Source organism: Tachypleus tridentatus, chromosome 11 (genome assembly GCF_004210375.1).
Source record: "Tachypleus tridentatus isolate NWPU-2018 chromosome 11, ASM421037v1, whole genome shotgun sequence".
In the NCBI taxonomy this organism is placed as follows: domain Eukaryota; kingdom Metazoa; phylum Arthropoda; class Merostomata; order Xiphosura; family Limulidae; genus Tachypleus; species Tachypleus tridentatus.
In genome coordinates, this window is record NC_134835.1 from 56223701 (window position 1) to 56250271 (window position 26571).

Sequence of the window (26571 nt, forward strand, 5' to 3'; positions counted from 1 at the left end):
TTATCAAAAATCATAGCATAATTACTCTCATGGATGTCTTCTTGGTTACAAGCTAGGTGGATTCCACCCATCCATAAGGAAGGGTTAATTAAAGATTTAGTCATTAATTTTTCTTTCTTTCAGAACATTGACTATCCACATGCAAGCCAATTTTGATTTTAAGATTAAAAACACTTATATTTATCTGAAAACTGTCAAGTTTGTTTTGGATAACCATCAAATATTTTTTCAGAGAAAAATTTATATTTTAACTGTTAATTTGTCAACCTTAAATACATACAATGTTGATCTGTTTGAGCAACCTCAAAAACATCATTAAAATTGGAAATCTAATTTTTTTCATTGTTTTCTAGAATGACTTCAAATTGTAACAGAAAATCATAAATGTTTATTCCAAATAGCTTACGTTCTGTAACAGTACATATCTATTTATACTAAATAGTTTTCATTTAACCTTGTCCAACTAAAAAATACTGACACAAATTGAAAATCACATGGAAACCATGTAGCTCACACTACAGTATCAAACAGGTGAATGCCCAAGTTGCTTGCGTACATATCCTGTGAAGAATTTTGATTTTTAATTATTTAACCTAACATGTTTCTACTTTTTATCTTTTAGTTACTTTCATAATAATAAATACAGAAAAGAAATGAAATATAAAAAAAACTTTGTAATTAAATATTAAAACAAAATATAAAGCTTTCCTGGAAAAAAAATATTTATTTTTCTAACAGTACACTTGATTTTCCAGGATGTAGACAAGTAATCAAATTATAATGAAAATAAAGATTGCAACATGCAAAATGTATATTATTATTATTATCGATCACAAAGTTTCAAAGTATTGATGATCAGAGTTTACACTTCTCACCTTTTTACAGTTATTTTATTGCTAGAAGATGGCTGAGAAACTAGAAGAAACAAAATGAATAGTACTCTGTCCTCTTTCAGTATGGGTAATGAAGAACAAAATCTCTACAGTTTCCTTCTGCTAGTAATCTAACTGATTTTTAAAACGTTTTTTTTTTTACAATGGAAATATTGCAATACATTATAAATTCAATGACTAAATCCACAATGAACCTGTAATTTGAAAAAGTAAAATGGACTCTTATTACTATTCAACACGTTTCAGCTGATTTTGGTTTAACTAGAATTATGGATCATAACCTTCCTTCTCTTTCTGGCTACTAGCCTTCCTGTCCACTTTCTTTACACCCCTTGGACACCAATATTTTATCTAAAAACAGGTCTTATTTTATTCACAGATACTTACATTTTAATAACAACAGTAATGCTCTTCTTAAAACTACGATAACATTTTCAAAGTACAACCTATTTATACCTTCTAGAATCCTTTGCTTCCCACAATTCTCCTAACAGGGAATTATCTTCAAATGAACAAATTTAAAACTGGTCTCCCTCAATATCCACCAAAGAAACCTGTCAAGTGGGGTATCATGTTGTTTAAGATCTACACAAGCAAACAGGGACAATTATTACCCACATATCTTGCAGATGACATTGTGATGAAACATGGACAAATATAACAGATTGATAAATCAAATATAACTCTGGGTTTCACGAACAACCTTTATATTTCTTCTCATTGATTTGACAAATTATTGTTTGTTGGAGCCTATGTTTGTGAAATATGCAACAAATACAGATTTTTTAAATTACATAAATAAACTTTTCCCGAGTTGCCAAGTCTTTAGTTTTGTATAATTTGTTTTTATTCTACCTCAAGAATAGAAAAATAAGACAAGTTCAATAAACAATTATACTTGTCTATTAAAAAAAACTGGCCTACAGAGTAAAAATTTCCTTCTCTTAGCACTAGGATACCAGTATTTTGTAAAATACAATGCTATTTAGGTTAACATACCTTAAATGTGTACATATGTTATTATTATTACAAATAAATACTTATATTTCAGTTACTACTTCCAAATTAAACTGTAGTGGGTCTAAAAGATTCAGTTTCTGTTCATAACAGAGCCTTGATCAAGATATTCAAACTCTAATGACACAGGAACCTTCAACTCTGATATAACTTAGGAAAATTGGCAAAATTTCACAGAGGAAGTTTAAAAAGTTTTCAAATGGCTATGAGCTCATAGGTATAGAAAAGTATGTGTAGATAAACAAGTATTCTCAAATTATGAAGTGGAGGGCAGAGCCAATATATAGTGGGTTTGCAAAATACTGTGATATCCCAGCAAACAGAAAAAGTAGGACATTCTTATTTTATATTCTTGCTTGCCACAATCAGAAATTCAAGTTCCTAATTCGTAAGAGACTATAGACGTTTTTGAGGAGTCATAAAATGTAATGTGACTGAACCTAGAAGACAACAAGTCACAACATACAAAGATCAATATTTTGCATTTGTTTTAAATACTTAACTCTAAAATTAAAAATTAACTAATGTATAACACTAAAATCTGAACTACAATCTACAACATGATGCCACACGTATTGACATGCATTCATAAAACAGTATTTCTAAAAAGTTTTGAATGTAAGTTTACAAATGTGATGACATGATGAAAGGGATAACAAGTTTGCTGCTGCAGTAAGTTTAACCCATGCACTAAGCCATTAATATAGAGTGACTTGCACTTTTTACTTGTATTAAAGATCCATATGGCAATCATTCATTACTGCTAAAATGGCAAAACTTTAGGAACAATTCAAAACAATCACATGCCATAACAGTACTGACAAACAAGTGTAGCCAGCACTGAATTAGTAATCCTCTATCAGTTTTCTCATGATGCCTTTCATGAAATGAATAACAAGAAATTTTATCATTTCAGATGCAACCATTGCAGACTACTGATGCTTTTAGGCTTTAGGCAGTTCAATTCAGCAACTATCACATTTACAACGCCCTCCATTACAAACAGCTTGAAAACGTAAACTGAAATGGCCTCCAGTAGCAAACCTACAACCACTTCCAGCTGAGCAGTTAAAGAAATATCAATTGGACTAACATGTGTAGTCTAGACAGTCTGCTATCCATCAAGTGAAGCTGGTATTCACATTTTTAAGAATCATGCTCCTTAACTTTGTATAGTGTGTGTAAGCAACAGCACTCTTTAAAATCTTAAGAGTAGATTTAAGAAAAAATACTGTAATCAGCACAGCAAATATAAGGATTTAATTTCACTTGATCATTATCAAACTTACTTTTAAACTGGCATGATTCAATGATGCACATGCAAATCAATATACTTTAAGATAAATTTCCATCAGAGATTGACAAACTGCTCTAATTACTAAATGAAACTTGTTCAACTAGAATAGAGCTGATCAGTACCAATGTTACATGAATGTTCAACATGAAATAGCATGTGTAACATACACCTTATTTCATCATGAAATGTAACACCTATATGAGGCAACATACATCCAAGTGATTTTCTGCATTAGTTGGTTCTATACAATGTTATAACTTCTGGCAGCACTTAAAGAAAATTGTATTTTTAGAGCTGCATGACTTTCAAAATGAAAGATGTAATAAATAAGTACATCTAAAAAAGAATTTTTTTGTTCAGGAGAGTGATTTTCTCTCCACTGTAATTTAGGGACAGCAATTATAGCTGTCCTTGTATTTATTAAAATAAAGGAATGGATAATCAATCCATTGTCACTGTCTGGATTGGCAGTGTTAAGCTTGAAAATTTACATGGTATTTACAATCCAGACCTTTTTATATTACCAGACTCAGAATTACTATTTCTACCTATATCATCATCCTAAAATGATTCAGGATCCGATTCTTGTAAAATATTTACACTATCACTCAGACTAAAATATCTGTGCAACCTTACCATCTTGTAGCTATAACAGTAACCAAAGCAAACCACTGTGTGAATCTCAGGTCATGTTACTTGAAACTTCAACAACAGAATTTTATGTCATCCACAAAAGGACAGCACACATACAATCATAGTACAATACTAAGGAACTGTTTATCTGTATGCTTACACATAGCTGCAGCTTTTATGTTGATTAATGTATCAGTACCACGTGACTAACAGAAATGATTGATACATTAACACATCATTTATGGTGAATGTATTAAAATATTTGGTATGGTATAATGGAAGTGATGAAGTGTCAACAGCAAAACAAAAATCTGTATGTAAAATACTGCAATAACTACTAGTATTTCTATGTTTCAAAAAGTTGAACAGAGTTTGGATGGTTTCTGTTTTTGAATTTCATGCAAAGCTACACGAGGACTATCTGGGCTAATGGTTTCTAAAGAAAATTATCTCAAATGGATTTTATGAATTTTGCAATAAAAGATAAAAACAGGGTAATGTGAAGAACTGCTACAACAAAGTGATTAAATAAACTAGCACAAAACTGTTGTCTGACCTGCTCAAAAAATGTATAAAGAATGGAGATACAAAGGGTGACAAGAAAGGTTGAGAGACAATAATTGCATGAAAAAGAGGTATGCAAGAAAACTTGGATGGCAGAGCAGCATAAAGAAAATTAATTAGTATAAGGGATGTATTTCTAAATTGGCTGACTGAATCACATAAATCACAAAATTACTTTTGACAGAACTTTACTTGTACATGAAAGACTATCAAATGTTTTGAAAAGTGACCTGCTCACTGAATGATCAAAGATCTGTATACTCAAATATAATTCTCAACCAAAACTTTAAGCAAAATCCTAAAACATCAAAAGCAAGTAATTCATTAGATGAATGAAAAAGAAAACCAATATTTATCTCAAAAGTGAATACCAAAAATCTGTTGAAAGATCAGAGTACTAAAGATCTAAAGAGACAACTATAAAAACATCAAGCAATCACTGTCTTACATATTATTACATATACATTTATTGAATAGAATCAAATACTCTTAAAATTTGCTACTTAAATTCAATGAGTGATGGTAAGCTAAAGTCAAATATACACAAAAAATAAATTTTAAAGCATCTGAAACCAAAAACATATTAATTTTACAAAAGATTTATGAAAAGCCATGTTAAAATTAAATTTAAAATTTTTACCAGCAAACCAGCGACCATGAAGAGAATTCACCGAAGCAACTGCTGCAGCTGTAGTTGGACATTTTACAAACACATTTCCCTGGGCAGACGCTTTGTCTACAAATACATGTAATACACCACCATGTTTCTGACACTCTTCTATGACATCATTTCGTATTTCTTGATCCCAGGTTGGACTTTTTTCCCTAAGAAAATCAAAATTCCCAGCATAAATTACAACACAGGTATAACCCTCTGTAAATTCTAGTCAGTACCAATTTATCTTTTAGGTTTACATACTTTTAAACATGTATAGAGGTTCACTCAAGGTAGCCAACCTTGTAACCATGCAAACTATAACATAACATACAAAGTGTATCTTCAAGGAATTTGTAAAGCCTTGAGTAAATGTTACAAGTCTTGTGCACAAAAAGACCTGGTTTTTAATTAAATAACTTTACTAAAGATTTGTTTATGAATTTATGAAGACTTTACAAGGTAAAAGGTTATCTTCATGCTTAGAAAAAAATACTTCTTTTCAACTTACAGTTTTTGTATTTCACTTGCATAACCTCTAACACCTACTAAGTGAAATCAAAATGATTTTCTTGGGGGGGGGGTAAAGGGGAGATGAAAAACTACATTTTTTTCTCAATTTTTTCTACCCAAACACTAATTGTAGCAAAATCTTCAAGGTACAATGAAAATTTTAAAAACAAAAAAATTATTTCTTTACTTTTTCAAGAACAATGGATGATTGTAACAAACAGTTACAATTATTTATCTTCACAGTTTCAACTTGTAACCTCTTGACATGATTTTTTTTAAATTTTATATTCTTGTTACTGGACCCAATGTACAGTATTCTGCTGCAACTTATGTTTCCAGTCAGGTTAAAGTAAACATGCACTCAGGTAATAATAACAAATTCTTTTAGCTTCCTCACTAAACTAAATTCTATGTATGTTTTGTATCTAACCTATGAAGTTTGTAAATTATACATTTTAGTTGCTTTTGTTAAAGTTGTATAACAATAAATAAAACATTTACATAAAAAATTAAGAAATTTAGCACTGAAGTCATTTACACTTTGACATTATGCTTCTGTGGGGTTACCTTTTTCCTAAAATTAATTCATGTAACTTTTAAATGTGTAGTTTAAAAACAAAATCAGGCACTAGAACAGAATGTCCCAAAACTACTATAATTAACCTAAATTTTGATTAAGCTATCTACAGGTTAAAAAAATTCCATTATTACTCAGAACAATGACTTTCCTTAACAGACATTAAACTTTTGTTGTGCATTTCCATTGTTTGCCAAAGGTAGGTACAATAAGATCTTCCTCAGATTACAAGTCGAACGCCTTAACCCACCTGGCCATGGTGGGTTCGAATCCTGGTCGCACCAAACATGCTTGCACTTTCAGCCATGGGGGCATTATAATGTGATTGTCAATCCCACTTTTCATTGGTAAAAGAGTAGCCCAAGAGTTGGCAGTGGGTGGTGATGACTAGCTGCCTTCCCTCTAGTCTTACACTGCTAAATTAGGGACGGCTAGTACAGATAGCCCTCGAGTAGTTTTGCACGAAATTGGAAGAAAAAAAATACAAACTCTTCCTATTGCCTACAAGCATGTCCGTTCATAAATTTCTTGGTATATCAGCAAATCAAGTCAGTAAGAAATTCACATTTTATATTCCTTGTGAAAATATGTAGTCTAATCTTGTAACTGGATAGAACATACAGAGGTTGTTTTGATTAAATTATAAAATCTAAAGCGAAGAAATAAGATGGCAGAGATATCGTGTGACATAGAAGAGTAAGGGACTAGACGTTTTTGATACTTTTAAAATAAAAACAAGTTAGGTAATATTAATAATTCAATTATAAATTGTTTTGATACCAAGTTAACTGGCACACATTGATAATAAAGTTGTTAAGTTAAATGTTGAATGTAACTCTGTAAAAAGGTTGCAACATGCAGAGAGTTAAACTGTACTCTAATTTCCTGCTAAAAATAAACTAAAGTATGAAATTCAATGCCATTAGTAACATAAAAACAAGAGCTCTACCAAGGGGTGCAAAAGCTCATCATACGTTTGCAACATACTGATCGAGGTCTTCCATTATCCACAATTACTTTTATAGATTTCTCAAACTCATGCAATATTTGTTACCAAACATGTCAAATAGTTGATGCATAGTCTCCTGATTTCATCTTTGCTAACATTTAAGTGTTATCTCTCACTCAGATACATATTATTAAGGTACAGTTAAATTGTATTTAAGTTTTATATTTTATTTGTTATGTATTGGGTTGAGGAATAATTCGTGAGTGTTTTTTCAAGTTAAAAAAATATATTCATAAATGAAATGCTTTCACAAAATATTTCATGTCATTTGGTAGATAATTTTTTGCTCTAATAGATGGTGTGTTTGATTTTCATATGTCTTTAATTTTTGCTTTCATTTTCAGCTCATTAAATGGAATGTCAAGTGGACAAAATCGAGCATTTTCGACACCATCTGCTTTTCGCATTTAATTTCTTGCAATTTCGTTTAAAACAATGCATACTATATACCTAGGTATTACATGAAATAAAGTATCATAATAAATGTTTTGGGTGTAATGTGTTCATGCATTGAAGTATTGTATAGTCTTGCATGTAATGCTTGAATAAAATTATTTAAAAACGCTCACAAATTATTCCTCAACCTAATATTATTTATGTTTTAAAATCTCGATTTGAAAGGTTTAATAATTATTTAATACAACCCAAATTTTGCCTATATTCACAAGGGTTAACTCAGTACAAAAGTGCAAAAACATTTTACCGAATGTTTGTATATTTCTGTCAAAGATGTTGAAATATGCTCCTCTGACACCTGATAAATGTCAAGAAAATTTAATGATATGTAAACAAAAATAAACTCTACATAAAAAAGTAAAGACCTGATATTATGAATATAGCCAAAAAAAATCTTAAAATAATTTGATGATGAGTGAAATTTTACATTCTTATTTCCATTTCTTAATTTCAAACAATTTCATCGCATATCATCAGTGATGATAATAGCCACAGTTAATAATATTACAGAGAAAATGAAAAATTAAATATAAACATTTACCTTATAAAAACTTCTGATATTCATTTGGGAAGTTTTAGAAGTAATATGAATGAAATTTAAAAACTTTATAAGATAAAAAAAAAAGTATTTTTATACTAAATACAAAAGTCACCTTTCACTTCAACTCCTCAGAATTTGAATGCAAATAACTACAATAAATAACATATTTTAATACAAACAGTACAAAAAATAGTAAATATTCTAATTTTCTGAAACTACATGTCTTTAGAAAACTGCTTCTCATATTTCAAACAATTTCATCCACTACTTATATTTTTGGAAGCTTCTTACAATGTGAAGGGGTTGACTAACAGAAATATTTCACCAATGGTACTCACAATGCTGGATCAAACATGTTTGATAACATGAAACACTGCGTAGCTATTGGTGGAACAGAATTTTGCTGAATGATTGATCCCTGCATCTGAAGAGCTGACATTGCTACCTTGGGAATTTCAAAACCTGTTCCTGTATAATACAAATGTTTTATGAAATAAAATATTAAGTTAGAGAAATATATGAATGACTTATATTTTCTAGTACAAAAAATGAATGGGAAATTGCAATATTAAGATAATGATCCCCCCTTTCAAATGTTCAAGGAGGTTCACTAGCCTTTTCATTAACACAGAGTATTACAAACTAGTTGTTTTACTGTAAAATTCTTCACCCAGAAGGCACAGGTAAAACAATGGTAAAATAGTTTTCCATACCACAAGTCACTTTTACTTGTAAAACATGTTCACTAGCCACTTGCTCTAGTAGCAAAATTTTAATATCAAGCAATAACGATTTCTTCCATTTATATATGCAATAAATAACTACTTGCACTATGAAAAAAAAAATTAATGGCAATATCTAGCATATTTAGTTAAGAAATAAAAAATACAGCAATAGCCAAACCTTTGTCTCTGCAGATTTCCAGATAGGGCTATTTGCTAGAGTAACTGAAGACTTCCAAAAGAAATCTAAATACCTTGGTATATCTATAGACCATAAAATATTGTTTCAAAAAACATTTCAATATTTACACAAGATAATGTTGTGTAACATACCAGAGAATGCTAACAATTACTTGCAACTTCTACTTGCAACTAACAAATTATCTCTACATATAAATCTCTCATTTTAATAACAGTCAGTACTAGTGCACACTATTCAATATGGTTTTCAGTGTTTGAAAAATGCAGATTTGTGTCAAAGGCCTTACTCTAACAAGGAATTACATATATCTAGACACTTTTCTAATAAAGAAAATTAACTGGTACTAAAAATTGTTAAAAGAATTGAAGAGCTACAATCTCAATTACTATTAGAAAACTCTGAGATCCTTTTTTGTATAATATATCACATATTAAACTTTACATCATACATTTTGATCCAAATCAAGCACTGCTGTATATACATCAGTGTTAGTTGCTTGTTATTTCAATAAACAAAATATAATTTAAAACATCTATTTATATATAATTAAAAGGAATACAGCATTAAAATAATTACACAATAAATAGTAAAATATGAACTTGCCTTTAAAAGATTAAATTTTTTAAGTATTTTTAAAGCAAGTCCCTGTTTTAATAACTATTTACTGTGTAATTATTTTACTGTTGTAGTCCTTTCAATTATATGTATAAAACAAATATATTTTACTGAATACCTCATTTAAAACACTGAAGCAGTGTTCATAGCATTTTTGTCATTTACACCTTTATAACACCATCAGATGAGTCAAAACAAACAGTTTATATAATACTCATAATAAGTTATCTTTCAGTTGTAATAAGTTGCCATTTCTCAGACACACTATGAAATTATCAACAATTTAAGGTAGCATGTACCCTTTACATGTCAGAAAATATCACTACTTGTTTGAATATTACAAATTCTTAATCCCTTTACTTTTACTGTCTAATACATAAAAAAATCTTTATTAAAGTAGTAAAAACCCTTAAAAATCATGAAGATAAAAGATTTTCCACTAAATCCTTTTATTTACATTCCATTTCCATGGCAGTGTGATCAAAATTGTTGCTTTTCTCCTCATCTGGAAGTATTTTTTGTCATTTTATCTATAGTTCCACCTGCTTATCAAAATGCTGCATTCTTGCTTTCACTTTGAAGTAATTTAACTGTTCAAATAACTTTTCATTGATGAGTCAATCACAAAGGTTAAACTCTATGTGTTTAAAAAGAAAGTGCTTTTACTGATATCTGTAGTCTAACTTGTCATTAAAAGTACTTATTCCCATGGTAAGTCCTCAATATTTGAGAATGAACAGAAAGCATGATCCTAACAAATCAAAGAGGGGGAACTTTCCTGGTAACAGATTCACCAGAAACAAACAGTTGAATAAACAGAACACTGGGAAGCTTAGCGAGCTATTCAAGTTTTTACAACTTCTGTGCACAATTCCATGGAACAAAATGCTTCTAAGAGAAAGTTTTGACATTTGTATACTTCCAAACAGACTCTACCAAAAAAAAAGAAAATATTATACAAGATTGTATCTGAAATGGTAATATTTTTGTTGATATGGACATTCTGTCAGAAGTAACAAGTGAATTTTGCCATTGTTCAAATGCAGAAAAGTTGAGTTTAGAAATTACCAACAGAAGTGAACTAGCTGCTTCTCTAAAACCCATGTGAAAAGGAATGAACTGTCATAATGAGGAAAGTTTGGCATATAAGTAAATAAACTGAAAAGAACTCATTTGCTACGAACAAGCAAGTTCTGTAGACTACATCATTGGAAAAGGTAAAATTGCCAAAGAATTGTTCTGTGTTGTTATGAACATGACCCTACAAATTACACAGAAGTCTTGGGACAAGCATTTCACATTTGTTTTGGATGCCACTGAAACAGATGGTAGTGAAAGCGTGAAAAAATAAAAAAACTTCTGAAGATTTGCAAAAAGATGCCAAAGTTACTGAAACATCTGTGATGTGTGATGGTACCTGGCAGAAACAGGGGCTATTCTTCCTTACATGATGTTGGCACTGTTCATTCAAGTGAATCTGAGAAAGTCACAGACTATGAACAGCTAAATAATTACAATCATTCCTGTAACAAAAACAGGGCAGCACAGGTAAAAAAGAGGAAACTGTAGTGTGCTTAGCACACAATGATGGTTCCATACCATTGATGAACCAGTAGGTAAGGTGAGGATATTTCAAAGATCTGAGGAAGAAAGGAACCTCAGGTACAAAACATACATCTGTGATGGTGGCAGTTCAGAAGAGCCTAGAAATAGTTTTGTGAAATTGAAAAAAACAACAAAAAACATGAAAACTAAAAAGCTCAAAGACAGCAAAGAAATAGGGAAATGGTATGGAAGAGCTAAAAAAACTCAAACATAAATGTGGAAGAAAAGTGGAATGCAATTTGGGAAACTTGATACAATTAAATATCAACTGACATCAAACCTTAGCATCAGTTGTGTCCTACTGGTGAAGATCTTGGAGCAAATTCTGAAAAGCTAAGGCCACCAGCTTAGAATATTCACACAAACATTTCATGCCAGTGTAATAAAAGCCATCAAGTCCATCTAAGAAAGGTAATATAGTGATGAGCATTTGAAAAAAAATGCTTAGATTGCATCTGTGAGAAAGCTAATAAGTTCCTAAACTATGTAAAATAGAATAATTACCCCAAGGATATTTCTGTTGGTGCAAAATGTATAAGATGAGATGCTACTGATGCTGCTTAACATCAGTGACAGAAGTTTCACCAACAAATTATTTGCTTATGCAGAGAAGAAAAGATTATCTGCTACACAAAATAAAGCTTCCAGGAAAGTAGTAAAACAGTGACAAATAAAAAGAAATGTCAAAAAGGAATCTGAGGAGATCAAGAAAGACAAGGAGGAATAACATCCAGAAACATATTAAGGTTGTAAGTGTCACAATATGCAAGATGTGGTATATCTTTTTTCAATTAGACAAAGACCCTTAAAGTTCCCATTTTGTGCTAAATTTTCAAACAAGTTTTTCACAGAATCTGAAAATGGACATTCTATGGTGGGTTTAAACTCACAACTTCACATCTATTCATGTTATAGACTTCACAATTGGTACAAATATGCATCATCAATGTATCTAAAGTTGATAAGAGTCACTGTACCCAAAACCTACTTAGGGCATACTCATTAGGACCATAATACCACAATACTAATGTTACATAACACATTACAGAATACATCTTTGTACTTATTTCAATATTTTCATACAAAAAACATAGTATGAAAATATTTTTTCTGATCAAAAGGCCAAAACTTAGATAAAACTATGTAATGGGTATACGCTACCTTATAGGTAATATATATATATATATATTTTTTTTTTTAACTTTTCACAGACCTTCCTGATTCATAGATTTCTTATTATAAACTTAGTATATGTGTGTACACTCTATATCATTTAATTTTCTTTCTGCTAATTACATAAAATATTCCAACATAATGGCTAAAGCTAGACAAGTAGTGGAGTTTGCCAATCCATTAATCATCAGGCTTATTAATTAATTACATTCATTTACAATTCTCACAAGACTAATCATCTATTTTCATGTTGTCTAATGACATTTTTGAAATAAACTGCATTTAGATAATTTCAACTAAATAGTTTAGGGTTAAGTTACTTTGTTATACAAGCAAAGGAATCCTACAAAATGCAATACTAAACCTGAAAAAAGCCAAAAATATAATTAACTGTTTCATGGTTTCTCTGTACATATTTTCACAACACTATTAGAACTAAACAAACTTATTCTTTATTAAAAAAAATCAACCTTATATTTCATAAAGTAAAACTACTAAAGATAAGATATGATACATAATTATCCTGAATAAATACCAAACATTTTATTTTAAGAATAACTATCTCTATTATTTGCTCTACTATAACTCTACATGGGATCATAACATTTGATTGATCTCATAACTACCATTTAAAATTAAGAAATAAATCCTCATTACTTTATTTTGCTGTCTTGAATGACTAGAAATTGCAAAGGAAACCAAAATGTTTATCTTAAATAGCTTTAAACCTGTAAAAGTATGCATATAGTTAATTTCATTGTTTTATTGACCTAGGAACTGTGTACAATTAATAATCCTGTCACACAATTTGTAAATTACTTGGCAAACATGAAGATCACATTATCATATAAAATTACATAACACACAAGTATATCTTGTGAATAAAGTTGTTGTTTTTTTCTTTTATCCAATGCAGCTTTGCATAACATAATAAATTACTAATTTTTATATTTTAGTTCATTTTATATTAAATAAATACACATGAAAAACAAAAAATATGCATTTAACTGGATTTTTTTTCTGCAACTATTGATGAAACTTAAACCTGCATTTTTGTATCAATGGAACTACTATACTTAATAATTTATTTAATTACATAATGCACCTAAACCAATGTCCTATAAGTAACATAATTTACCTGGCTTCTCATGCATGAAATAAGAGATTTTAAAAAACATTAGCTAAATTTGTAAATGTGAATGCTGCAATAGAAATCTTCAAACTGGAGGCTAAACAAACAATACTCTATGCAGAAAAGAATGTAATGTAATATTTATTTGATAAATTAAAACTCTGACTTTCTACTGGTTATAAATAATATATAATATAGTATAAAACATCAGCAAGAAGTACTGGCAATGGTGAAAGAGAGGATGTGAGAGGTGCGAGTGGCAAGAATGTCTAATTTTCTTGTTTTGAGCTCTGTAAACAAATAAGATTAAAGATATAAAAATTATGGTGTTCCTTAATATTTATATAATGACGAGTAACTTGTGTTAAATTCCATATTTCTTGGGGGGGGGGTAAATAAAATTATAAAAGAGGAAAAACTAGAAAAACGTAACAATTCTCAAACTAAGGAAGACTGAGGTCTTAATATTTTTATAAAATTAAAATCTTAAATAATATTTGAAGTTAATTTGTTAGCTACATTTTTGATACCAAATTCATCTGTACAGATAGATAAAAAAGTATTTTTAAATTCTGAACATAACTCTGTAAAAGGCTGTAACATGCACACTTTGATCTGCCTGGTGCTTAAGGGTTAGTCCATGGAATTGCCAACAATGGTTTTATAATAAACATTCCAAATAAATTATTATTATAATCTTTAGATTAATAATAACAATAAAAACAACTGTTCCATGTGATCTAAACAACTGCATTTTGTGACACATTCCAGCTCTTGAATTGGCCACTTATGAGCTATCACTTACCTACACTGCATCTTACAGCCTAGAAGAATCACTTAACTCCTGTAATGTAGCAACTTATGGGCCAAATTATAAAAAAAATTATGTAATTTAGGTAGAAAAATTAGATTTTCTCTACTCAAAACCTAGAATTTATATATTATTGTGTGTGGTCATTACCTTAATACGTACCTTCAGCAAGCTTAGCCATAAGTTGCAGTCTTCCAGTGACACCAAGACCTACACCAGTATGATCTAATTCATCACTATCTAGGAAAGATGCACCATAGACATAATCAGATCGATCTGTGACATTGCCAACTTTTATTGAACGTCCAGCCAATTCAAATCCATTTAGCTGATCTAGAGCTTTTCTTGCATCTTCTGAATTATAGAACTGTAACATTCATAAGCATCATACCATATCAGCTAAACTACACATACCAAACAAATTTCATTAAGTTTACTCAAATATCAGAATCTAACATGGATAATATAAGCAAACTTCACAGGACATATTGCAGACATTATATGCACAATTCACAAACATTACTATTGTTCAAAAATTAAATTCACCAAAAATACATTAAGATCAAGTTTGAAATATGGTTGTTATTTCATTCATAAAGTTTATTTCCATTTAGTATTTCCCCAGCTTACATAATGTTCCTAGGCCTTGAAATTAAAGAAACTACCTTTTCTCTGCTTAATTACAACTTCATAATTAGTGTATTTATATCTATAGTATACACACAAATCTTTACTCAAAAGAGCTAACATAAACTGTTTCTCATTAACTATCTTTCAAGAATTCAAAAAACATACACTGTAAACTCTACATTTACAAATTGGAAAAACATCCCAAAATGCAAATGTAAATGAAATCTATATGGAAATAATTTATTTAGTTTAACATTGTTTGTGTTCAAGGAATGTTTCAATTTTGGAATATACAAATGCAAAAACTGGAACATATTAAGGTTGGTTGGTTTATTTAGAGTTTTATGGCACAAAGCAGCCAGGCTAACTGTGCCAAACATCCAGTAAAAAGTTAAAAGTAGACTTAGTAAAATTCATAAAAGGAAATGACAGTAAAACAAAACAAAGTACATAAATAGAATAAAACCAATGTTTACATCTAGTCTACAATGTTAAGAGAAAAAACTACAGTAATTCAAGTTATAAAGGACTTTCTGTAGCGTAACTGTAATTATCATAACTCACCAGGAAGACAAACAGGTAAGTACAAAAACCACTGTCAGTCCCCTGAAGTTAGCCTTTCCAATCCCGGTTCTGAGTTATTTCACATTATGGCCATTTTCAAAAAGGAAAGTAATAAAAAGGTTTTAAATGACGTGTACCAAAATTATAATAATAACTCACCAGGATGACTAATGGGTAGTTCAATCAGCAGCGTTACTCACCTGACAGCCTTTCCAGTCCTGGTTTCAAGTTATTTAATGTTACAGCCAGTTTCTAATTTCAAATCAAACTAGATGAACTTTGATTTTTAAAAGGGTGCCACATTAAAAAAGTGTAACGTACAAATTAAAAAACTTAAATGGTAGTAAAAAGTTTAATGGCCTTTAAAAAAACTAAAAATATCACCAAGGTAAACAGCATCACCGATAACACTCTCTAACGTTATGGACAAACCTTGGGACAGAACATGCTTAAAATGGTGGCATCATTGAGAGTTGTAATGATGACAAGAAAGTAAAATGTGGCTTATTGTGATCTGAGTGTTACACAAACTACACACTGCTGCATCAGTTCCAGATAAAAGAAAACGATAAAAAAACTGCGTTAAAAAACTGTGACCAATGTATAATCTAATTAGAAAAACTTTTTTCTTTCCAATCCTTACAGAAGTAAGATGGTCAAAATCCAATATAGGGTTTCATTTGGAAAAGCTTGTTTTCAAATTGCTCACTCCAAGTCGACTGCCAGCTGGCACAGAGTCAAGCCTTGAATACAGGATCATAGTTCAGGTATGGAACAAGCAGAGTAATGGTAGTGTCAGAGCAGATAGATTTAGCTGTGGTGTTGGTTAGCTTGCTCCCACAAATACCAACGTGGCTTGGTATCCAGAGAAACTGGATAGAAGTAGATGTTAATGAGAAATGGTCCAATAGATTTTGAATATCAGCGAGAACAGGGTGTGAACCAACATAAAGCAATTACAGGGCCTGTAGAAAACTAAGCAAGTCAGTATAAATAGTGCAGTTTGAGTTCTATGGGATCCAGGGCAAAAGAAATGGCATACAGTCGAACAGTGAACATTGAAGCTGGAGAGAGGATTTTGCATGCAACCACCGAACCACAACAAACCATGGCAGAGCCCACACAGTCACCTGATTGCAAACCATCTGCATAAACTGAAATGGAAGGATGGTTCAAAAGAAGTTCAGCATATAACAGACAGTATTTCCACTCAGGAGTGTCTACTTTTCTCAGATAACTTAAAGATAGGTCACAACTGGGGACTTTAAGAAGCCATGGTGGGAAGGGCTGACCAGTGGATACAGCAATGTTATCCAAGGATCGACCCAATTCATCTAACTGCACCTGGATAAGAAGGCTAAAAGGAATAACGGCAGACCATCTGGTCTGAAAAAGCATGGCCCATCAAGGAAGAAAAACACAACCCCAGGTGGAATGCTTTGGTAATGAACAAAGATTCGAAACATATAGTAAAGACAGTTTCAAATGGCGGAGGTGCAAAAAAGGTTTATGAGACTCTATGTATAAGCTCTGAACTGGAGAAGTGTGGAAAGCCCCAGTGCAGAGCCGAAGTCCTTAATGATAAATAGGGTCTAGCATCTTTAAGGCCAATGGTCTGGCAGAGCCATAGAACAGTGATCCATAGTTGAGTTTCGATCGAATAAGAATTGTATATTCTTTAGCACAGAATGTCGATCTGCTCCCCAAGTGGTGGAAGAAAAAACACGGAGGATGTTCAGTACTCTTGTACATTTGACCCGTAGCTGCTTGATGTGTGGTATAAAGTTTCAGCTTACAGTCAGAACTTAGTCTCAGGGACCGCAGGCAGCACAACTTCACCGATACGAAGTTCGGGACCAGGGTGAATACGCCATTGGTGGCAAAAGTGCATGCAAACTGTTTTAGAGAGAGAGAGAAGGTAAAGCCATTTGCTGTGGTATACTTCAGTGAACAATAGAGGGCAGTCTGTAGATGACTCTAAATTTACCTCATGTTCGATGACTGATGTAGAGCCCATTTGCAACAGTGAGAGGGAGTTGTTCAGTGATGGAATTAATTTTCATACTGAAAAGTGTAAAACTCAGAACACAGCCCTGAGGGACTCCAAGTTCCTGTAGAAAAGAATGGAAAAGTGTCGAACCCACACATACTCGGAATCTCCTGTCCATTAAAATTTTTTTAATAAAAATGGGCAAATGGCTACGTAACCCATATATATGAAGGTCTCGCAAAATGTCATACTTCCATGTTGTATCATAAACCTTCTCAATGTCAAAGAATATTGATACAAGATGTTGTCATTTGAGAAAGGCTTCTCTGACTGATGTTTGAAGTTGAATCAGGTGGTCTATGGTGGAGCGCTGTCATCAAAACTCACACTGGGTGGGCAAAAGGAGGATGTCTGATTCGAGAAACCAAACAAGATGAGCATTAGCCATCCTCTCTAAGGTCTTACAGAGACAGCTTGTCAAAGCAATTGGATGGTAGTTTGAAGAAATTGAAGGATCTTTCCCAGCCTTAGAGAAAGGCAGGACAATAGCCTGGCACCAGGCATCAGGAAAAACATTCTCCTGCCAGATCCAGTTAAAAACAATCAGAAGAATAGCAAGAGAAGCAGGAGACAGATGGTGCAGCAGGTCATAATGTACATTATCAGGTCCATTGATATACTGCCAGACAGATGAAGGGCTAGTTCGAGTTCCACCAGTGTAAAGGGACAATTATAGTCATAGAAACAATTAGCTCGAAAGGAAAGAGGTGACTGCTCTACCCGAGTCTTGATGGCTAAGAAGGTGGAAGAAGAAGCAGAAGTGCTAGATACCTGGCAAAAGCTTTCATCTAGAGTATCAGAGATGCTCCGGGTATCAGCTACTTCCTGTGTATCAGAGAGCAAGATCAAGAGGGAGACAGAATTACATTGCCCACTGACCTTTCAAATCTTGTCCCATATGATTTGGTACTGATGTTATAAGAGATGCTGGTTGTGACATTAATCAAAGATTCCTTCTGGCATTGACATCTTTCCCATGAAGCATATGCATGGGCCTGCTGGAAAGCGATGTGGTTCGAGTGTATGGGATATCTACGGAAAGTATCCCAGGCTCGTTTTTGAGCCTTCCGTGCCATTGGCAGGCAGGATTTCACCATGGACGAGGATATAGTGGAAAACGTTTCGAGGTTTTAGGAATATACTGAGGACCTGCTTGTACAATACAGTCAGTTACTGCTGCCATATAGTCGTCTATTGATGGTTTACAAACGATGGAACGATCAAGTTCTGTGAGAGCAGTGATAGAGTCCCAGTTTGCCTGATCCAGCTTCCACCGGGGCACATGGGTTGGGTAGCATAGACCACTGCCAGTCTCTCTCAAAATTATAGGAACATGATCACTGCCTTGTGAAATATTGTCAACCCTCCATGAAAAGTTGGAGAACAATGAAGAGGAGCAAATTGAGAGATTGAATGCAACAGGAGTTTACTGTGTTGAGGTGTGGATGTTTCCACCAATATGTCACCAGATCAAAGCTTCTTTCCTGACTTTGAAGAGCCAGCAAGTCCCTCTAGTCCCTTTTGAATGAAAAAGGGAGACATTTGCCCTAAAGATTTGTCTGAAAGTGAGTGCAATATAAGAAAATGAAGTAGAACAGGTGGTGCAGATGGTGAGTATTGCTGCTCAGAATTTTCAAGACATAGTCGTTTACCTACAACATTTTTAATTCGAGTATCTATAATAAATAAAGGGAAATTTCAGTACCCACTGATTTGACCCACCAGAGAGCCCTATGAGGGAACACACTACAACGTCAAATAAGGACACTGCAGCAACGTCTGAGTTTCGTGAACACCATACCCAAACACCAGCCTCAGACACAATGTCCACAACACCTGTTGAGAAGATCCAACACTGGTACTTGGTTGACCCTAGCCCAAGTGTACCAGCTGATTGACCCAAGGGGGCCACCCCAAGGCTGCCCATCTACAGGAATTCAAGGCCAAAGTGGTGTGTTGGGGTTGGACCCCTCAACTACCAGGATCCTCTCCTCCCCTTCACGGGTCACTACACATGGCAAACACGTGGGTGGATGCTTAGATCCCAGAGGAGGGGAGCTGAAAGAACAGAACCTTCTCTGAGAGGTCCCCTTACCACGTACAGGAATCCACACCAAGGGGAAACATATTATAAGCACAAGCAAAAAGTTAAAATTAATAAATTAATTCCGCATAAAAATACCAACAGTATTGATCCATATAAGTGAAATCTGTACCAAGTCTGTTCAGCTAAAGCATTTCTGAGCTAATGTTTATCAAATATCATCACAAATTACATATTTTAATTACTTTTTACAATGTTTAAACAAGCACAGAACCCTTGAAGCATAAATATAATAATCATTTAAAATTCTTGAATGCAGATATTCTTTTAATCAATAAGTACAAAATAAAATGGCTAAGAATGGTTTCACTATGCACTTGAAAACTGTTGTTTTATAGCATTTCTAAGGTCTATGTATATATTCAAAAATATTCTAAATGTAATAGCTTTCCCAAACTAATACACTGAGGAAATAGATAAAATATGAATTTAACTTTTTCCAGACTGAAGGAGTGCCAATAATACCCCTTGATTTTTTTCCTTTCTCACAATGGAAATACTTAACTACATTGCATCAAACTCAATTCATATATATTAAATATTATCTAGTGTTGGCTTTAAAACAAAGTTGAAATTGAAAAAGATTTATTGGCAGCCTAAGACTTCACAATAGTATTCAATAAACAAGGAATTGAGTCATTGAAATATTCACCTACGTAAACTTAAATGATGCCTTTAAAAAAAAACTAAAAATTAATATAGTGTCTAAACAAACTACTTAATATTTCTAATTCTCTGATTTGCATTGATGTTTCCCAGCCTTCCATTAGCTTCTTCTCCTCATTCCTACAACAGCTTTCACAAGATACTTTTTGAAAAACTATAAATTACTGTTCAAACCACTTTTATTTACTATACAATGATGAAAATAATTTATAATTTGCTCTATTTAGTCACATTTAAGTATTGGTTTGGTTTGTTTTGAATTTCGTGCGAAGCTACTCAAGTGTTATCTGCACTAGCTGTCCCTAATTTAGCAGTGTAAGACTAGAGAGAAGGCAGTTACTCATCACTGCCAACAGTTGGGTTACTCCTTTACCAACAAACAGTGGAACTGACCATCGCCTTATAATGCCACCATGGTTGAAAGGTGAGCATGTTTGGTGTGACAGAGAGTCAAACCATGGCCCTGAGATTACGAGTCGAGTGCCTTAACTACCTGGTCATCCCAGGCCTTTAAATACTGACTGGTTATTTTCAGTTGAGCTTCATTAATAATAATTCAGACCACCTTCATGCTGAGACACAATAAAAAAAATGCCAAAAAAAAAGTTATAGTAATAAATAAAAGAGAAAAACATTTTAGAAACATAATTTAAAAATATATTTTTATGTGATGATAATTTCTTAGTAAATATAAAACTAAACTTTAAGACAGGCAGAGAAATTTTGAAAAGTAATTTATAGATGCACTGTTTATGGGGAAAATTATTTGGACATTTTCGATATTTTCCTTTATAAATTACATTAAATGTTATCTCTAAAATATTTTTCAATGAAAATCTGTTGAAACACAGCAACAGTTATTATTGTTACTTGACACATGTAAAGTGTTTACCAGTCGAGATAGGATTAATGATATTCCTGGGAACATTTACATTTCAAACATTAATTGCTTCAGAAATATCCATACTCTGAAAAAAAAAAAAATTGACAATTTGGTAAGATTCAATACACATGTGCACCATCAAATGTATTTCATGCTTGAAATGGAGGAAAAGAAGAAGTTGGATGATTTGTAAAATCTTCATATCCGAGTACTATATTTCTTGTTTTTCATGTGTATAATTTCTTTATTACTATAAAACTAAAATGTAAAATTATTAAACTTATTAGGTTAGATTAATTAAGACAAGAAATAAAATTATTTAAGTAATAGTACAATTTTTTTCATGAGGTATATTCACAAGCATCTTGTACAGTACATAATTCAATATGGTAACACAAACTGCACATTGAATGAGTGAGTAAAAACACGGATGGCAGGATTAATAGTTAAACTGGGATCAAAGTAATAATTGTTTGAAAACAACACATATTTTTCTTCCTTGATAAAACATCAGGTAAGCTTTATTGTCTTATCAGTAAACATGACAAAACAGTAGAAACAATTCCATCAGCTGAAATCATTTCACAACTGTTAAATTTATCATTATCACACAATGTACATAAATAAAATAATTTAGGATTTATTGTACATTTATTAAATACAAATTGATCTTGATGAAAAATACTATTATAAAAATAGGTTTACTCAGTCTGACTTAAACACTTAGTTATGGCATAGCAGCTCAGAGAACAGCTGAGTTTTTTTAAAATTTTTTTCAAGTACAAATTGTAGTTCAGAGCTCCATCATTTCTTTTTCAACTTGAGATCTAATTATGCTTTTGGAGTCAGGAGGTCAAACCCTTTCAATTAATGTATCTTACCCATTCAAGGTCTCACAGGTTAATTTATTCCATCTTTGCCTAAATGAATTTCATTTTGAGAGTAGGTCAACAGAAATCCTTATGAGTATTACTTCTTAAACAGTAGAAATGTTGTAGGTAGCAGCATCAATTGATGATGGCCACCATTTAAGAGTTAAAGTTAAATTGGGTGTACACACGCCCCACACTTAGTATTACTGGTGCAAAAAATACAACTAAAAATAAAAGGAAAAAAAAATCTTATAAATTTAATCCTGCCTAAAATAATTTTAAGTGTCATGGCTATTAAAAATTCTCTCTTGTTAAAGTTCAATTTACATAAATTTTCATGAAAATTAGTTTTATATCAATAGCAGAAGGTGTATTAATGAAAAGAAAAGCAACGAAAGTGAAAGACATACATACACACACACACAACACATGTATGTATCTACACATACACAGTTAAATATATATTACTTGTATTTACATACATCTATATCATGCATTTTTTTAATTATCATTGGCAAGGTCCAATTTGATCATGAATCTATCATACACTCTTAATGACAGCAAGTCTGTTTCAAACAGTTAGTAGCACTATAACTTAGAATCTTCTCAATAAACACCTAACAGTAAGTTTTCGGATACAGTCAGCTTATTTTCATGTTTCTCTTCTCAAAATTCCTGCAAATTCAGTAAAAAATGTTTAAATAATCCTTTTCATGTGTGTAAATAATAAAACTTTCAGATACTTTTCCTGAACTGTAAAGTTTATGATGCTGTTTATAGATATCAGTTTTGTCATCAGATAAACTGTTATACATAAGGAGTGTAAACAATTAATTTCTTTAACCCACTCTGGCTGAGTGCCATTTACTGCATGTCACATATTTTTAGTGACTTACATTCAAACTTTCATAAAACTACTTTTTCTTTGTTATACCAATTAGTACAGAATAAAATTGTAGTTAATACTCCATATTTCAATGGTATATAAGTTCTAAGTCCTTTATTTTATATGCAATATTACAAATATATTTAATTTTACCTAGTGTGAGAAAGGTAGTATTTTTCTATACATCTTCTCTTCTCTATTCTATTTGTCACTCCTTCACTACATACAAAATTCAACATAAATTACTCACTACAAGATCATCACTGCTCAAACAACCAATAATTTTTATAGCCTTCAATTTTGTTGATGCTGATTTTGTTTCAGCACAACTGTAGTTTTGAGCTATTGCACAATCAATAGTATCATGAAGAAAGCTGCAAAAGTTCCTTTTCCTCTTCTGCCTCGTATAAAAAATTTCTGCTAACACTATGCAAATTCCATAAATATTTGATACAAAATATTTTATTTCCCATTTTCTTTGATTCAATAGTTTAGAACATTTTGACAAGATATAAAGACTTAAAAGTTTGGTCAAATGTAAATATTGGTAGGCCTTGATTGGCAAAATTCCTGGTCAAAAACAACTGCAATGACTTAATTTATCATAACATTTTATTCTTTTCAGACTCCAACTCTGTCCCACATTTCACAGTTGATCTGTCCTATTGATAAAAGTCTTTCATCATAAAATCTTAGGATTTGGTCATTTATCTGCAAGACTTTTGTAATGTTTTGCGTCATTCTCATTACTTTTGAGGCCACTTTCACACATGTTCTAACATCAATCACTTTTCTACAGACTTTACAAAAGGCCTCATGTTTGTTGGGTCCACAGTGCTGACACCACTGACAGAATTTACTACCCAAGCATTGTTGAAAATGCATTTTTCCATCTCAAACGTTTGACAAGCTTACACACTGCATGCTTAGTTGCCATTGTTGTTTAGTGCCATGCCTTATAAAAATGAACAGTGATGTATGTGTATCAAACTATTCATTTTAAGAAAATCACACATTTAATAATGAAATATGTTACAAAAATATGAATATATGAATCTCCATAGAACTTGTACTTATTTTGAACCAATGACTTCTGGAGTGTTAGAATGCTTTTTACCAATACTGCTCACTTTGTCATGAGCATGATTGAGCATTATTTTCATATTATTAGCCAAAGCCTGTGGCCACAATGTTGAACGTGTGTGTGCGTTTTCATGTAGCAAAGCCACGCAGGTTTATATGTTGTGTTCAACAAGGGGAATCACATCCCTGATGTTAGCATTGTAAATCCAGACTTACAGCTATCCCAGCCATTTGGCCAATATTGAAAGAGAAAGTTGTTTATAACAAAAAGTCACATGTTCAAATTTACTGTACGAAATATACCACCAGAATAACAAGTAAATTTGTCATAGAACACAAGTTTTGATTTTAATTGGTTCAACACAAACAAGGATGCTTTGTTTTGAATTTTGTGCAATGCTACCCAAAGGCTATCTGCATTAACCATCCCTAATTTAGAGGTGTAAGACAAGAGGGAAGGCAGCTAGTCATCACCTCCCACTGCCAATTCTTGGGCTACTCTTTCACCAACAAATAGTGGGATTGACCATCACATAATAATGCTCCCACGGCTGAAAGGATAAGAATGTTTGGTGCGACATGGATTCAAACCAGCAATCCTCAGATTATAAATCGAGTGCCTTATCCACCTGTCCATGGCCAGGTCATTACAAGCAAGGGATGAATTAAAACTATCACTATGGGTTTGCTAACATCAACTAAATTTGTGACCCCAATTGATCTTTATTTCCAATTGATCTCCAATATTTTAACAAACCTTTACAAAGAATTTAGTCTTTAGTAGCTAAAAACAAATTTTTAATGAAATATAAAGTACTGACTGTTATTAGTGCAAAATGATTTTAACATTAAAATTAAAAACACTTTTCTTAATTAGAAAATTCTGAAATTACATTTACCTAATCTGTAAAACTTAAATAAATTTCATGTTTTTTAGAGTAAAGCTATATATTTTATATATTCTCTACCCTAACTCTATGAGATTCGTCAATAAGACCAACTCTGTAACCATCACAAACAAAATTGAAGATGGAATATAAATTACCCTTTTTCCTTTCTGAATGATTTCAAATTGTAACATGAAACCACAGTCATGTGAAAAAATTAGGACACCTTATGAAAGCCTGTATATTTTTGTAACATTTTTGGATATATAGATATTTAATCCCAATTTTAACAATACTGAGAGATTATAGGAATATAAATAAACAATTAAACCTGAAGAAAAGACTTTTCAAAATCATCTGTCAAATGTAATTCGATAAAAATGTATATTCTAACTGAGGAAATAGTTAGGACACCCCCACATTCATACCCACATAAAATGGCTCAACTCACACACAGGTGTATCACACCAGGTGCATGTGATTAGAAGATTGTTACTCAGCATTGTGAATAAGGCTTGCCCTATTTAAACCTCAAACATTTAGTTTGGTGTGCTCCTGACTGTTGAAGTGAGAGTGAGCACCATGGAAAGAGAAAAAGAGCTGTCTGAAGCCTTCAGAAAGAAAATTGTAGCAGCTTATGAGTCTCGTAAGGGATTTAAAAAAATCTCAAAAGAGTTTGAAATCAGCCATTTCACTGTCCAGAAAATAGTCAACAAGTGGAGGGCTTTCAAAACAATTGCCAATATGCCCAGGTCTGGTCATCCAAGCAAGTTCACCCCGAGAGCAGACTGCAAGATGCTAAAAGAGGTCTCCAAACACCCTAAAATGTCATCACAGGACCTACAGCAGGCTCTGGCTACTGTTAATGTGAAAGTGCATGCCTCTACAATCAGAAAGAGACTGCACAAGTGTCACTTGCATGGGAGGTGTGCAAGGAGGAAACGTCAAGACCAGACTGAAGTTTGCCAGGAAGAATGTAGACAAAGACCAGGACTTCTGGAATAATGCTCTTTGGACAGATGAGTCCAAATTGAATTATTTGGACACCAGATATGAGAACATATTTGGCATAAACCAAATACAGTATTCCAGGAAAAGAACCTCATACCAACTGCAAAGCATGGAGGTGGATCATGGATTGGGGCTGCTTTGCTGCAGCAGGACCTGGACAGCTCACAATCATGGAATCCACCATGAATTCTACTGGGTATCAGAGGCTGCTTGAGGATCATGTGAGACCATCTGTAAGAAAATTAAAGCTGAAGCAGAACTGGACCCTGCAACATGACAATGACACAAAACATACCAGTAAATTCACCAAGAACTAGCTGAAAACTAAGAAATGGAGAGTCCTGGAATGGCCGAGTCAAAGCCCAGATCTTAATCCCATTGAGATGCTGTGGGGTGAGTTGAAATGAGCTGTACATGCAAAAAACCCCTCAAACATCTCACAGCTGACAGAATTCTGCATTGAGGAGTGGGGCAAACTTTCTTCAGACTGATGTCAGAGACTGGTAGATGACTACAAAAA

At 32.4% G+C, this 26571-nt stretch overlaps 1 protein-coding gene across 14 annotated transcripts in view; it reads right to left on the reverse strand.

Annotated features, from left to right (window-relative positions):
- The window catches only part of LOC143232193 (RNA-binding protein 39-like), a 79622-nt gene that overhangs the window by 3542 nt on the left and 49509 nt on the right, over nt 1–26571 (reverse strand). For 11 of the 14 annotated variants that reach the window (XM_076467333.1, XM_076467329.1, XM_076467331.1 and 8 more), the window contains 3 exons: nt 14578–14782; nt 8494–8623; nt 5045–5229 (listed from right to left, as the gene is read on the reverse strand). In XM_076467333.1, coding sequence (XP_076323448.1) covers nt 5045–5229; nt 8494–8623; nt 14578–14782 — 520 coding nt within the window. Of the gene's footprint in view, nt 1–1349; nt 1479–5044; nt 5230–8492; nt 8624–9058; nt 9142–14577; nt 14783–26571 lie in introns of those variants that run through there. The other 3 variants (XR_013017427.1, XM_076467328.1, XM_076467336.1) reach the window with 3 other exon arrangements.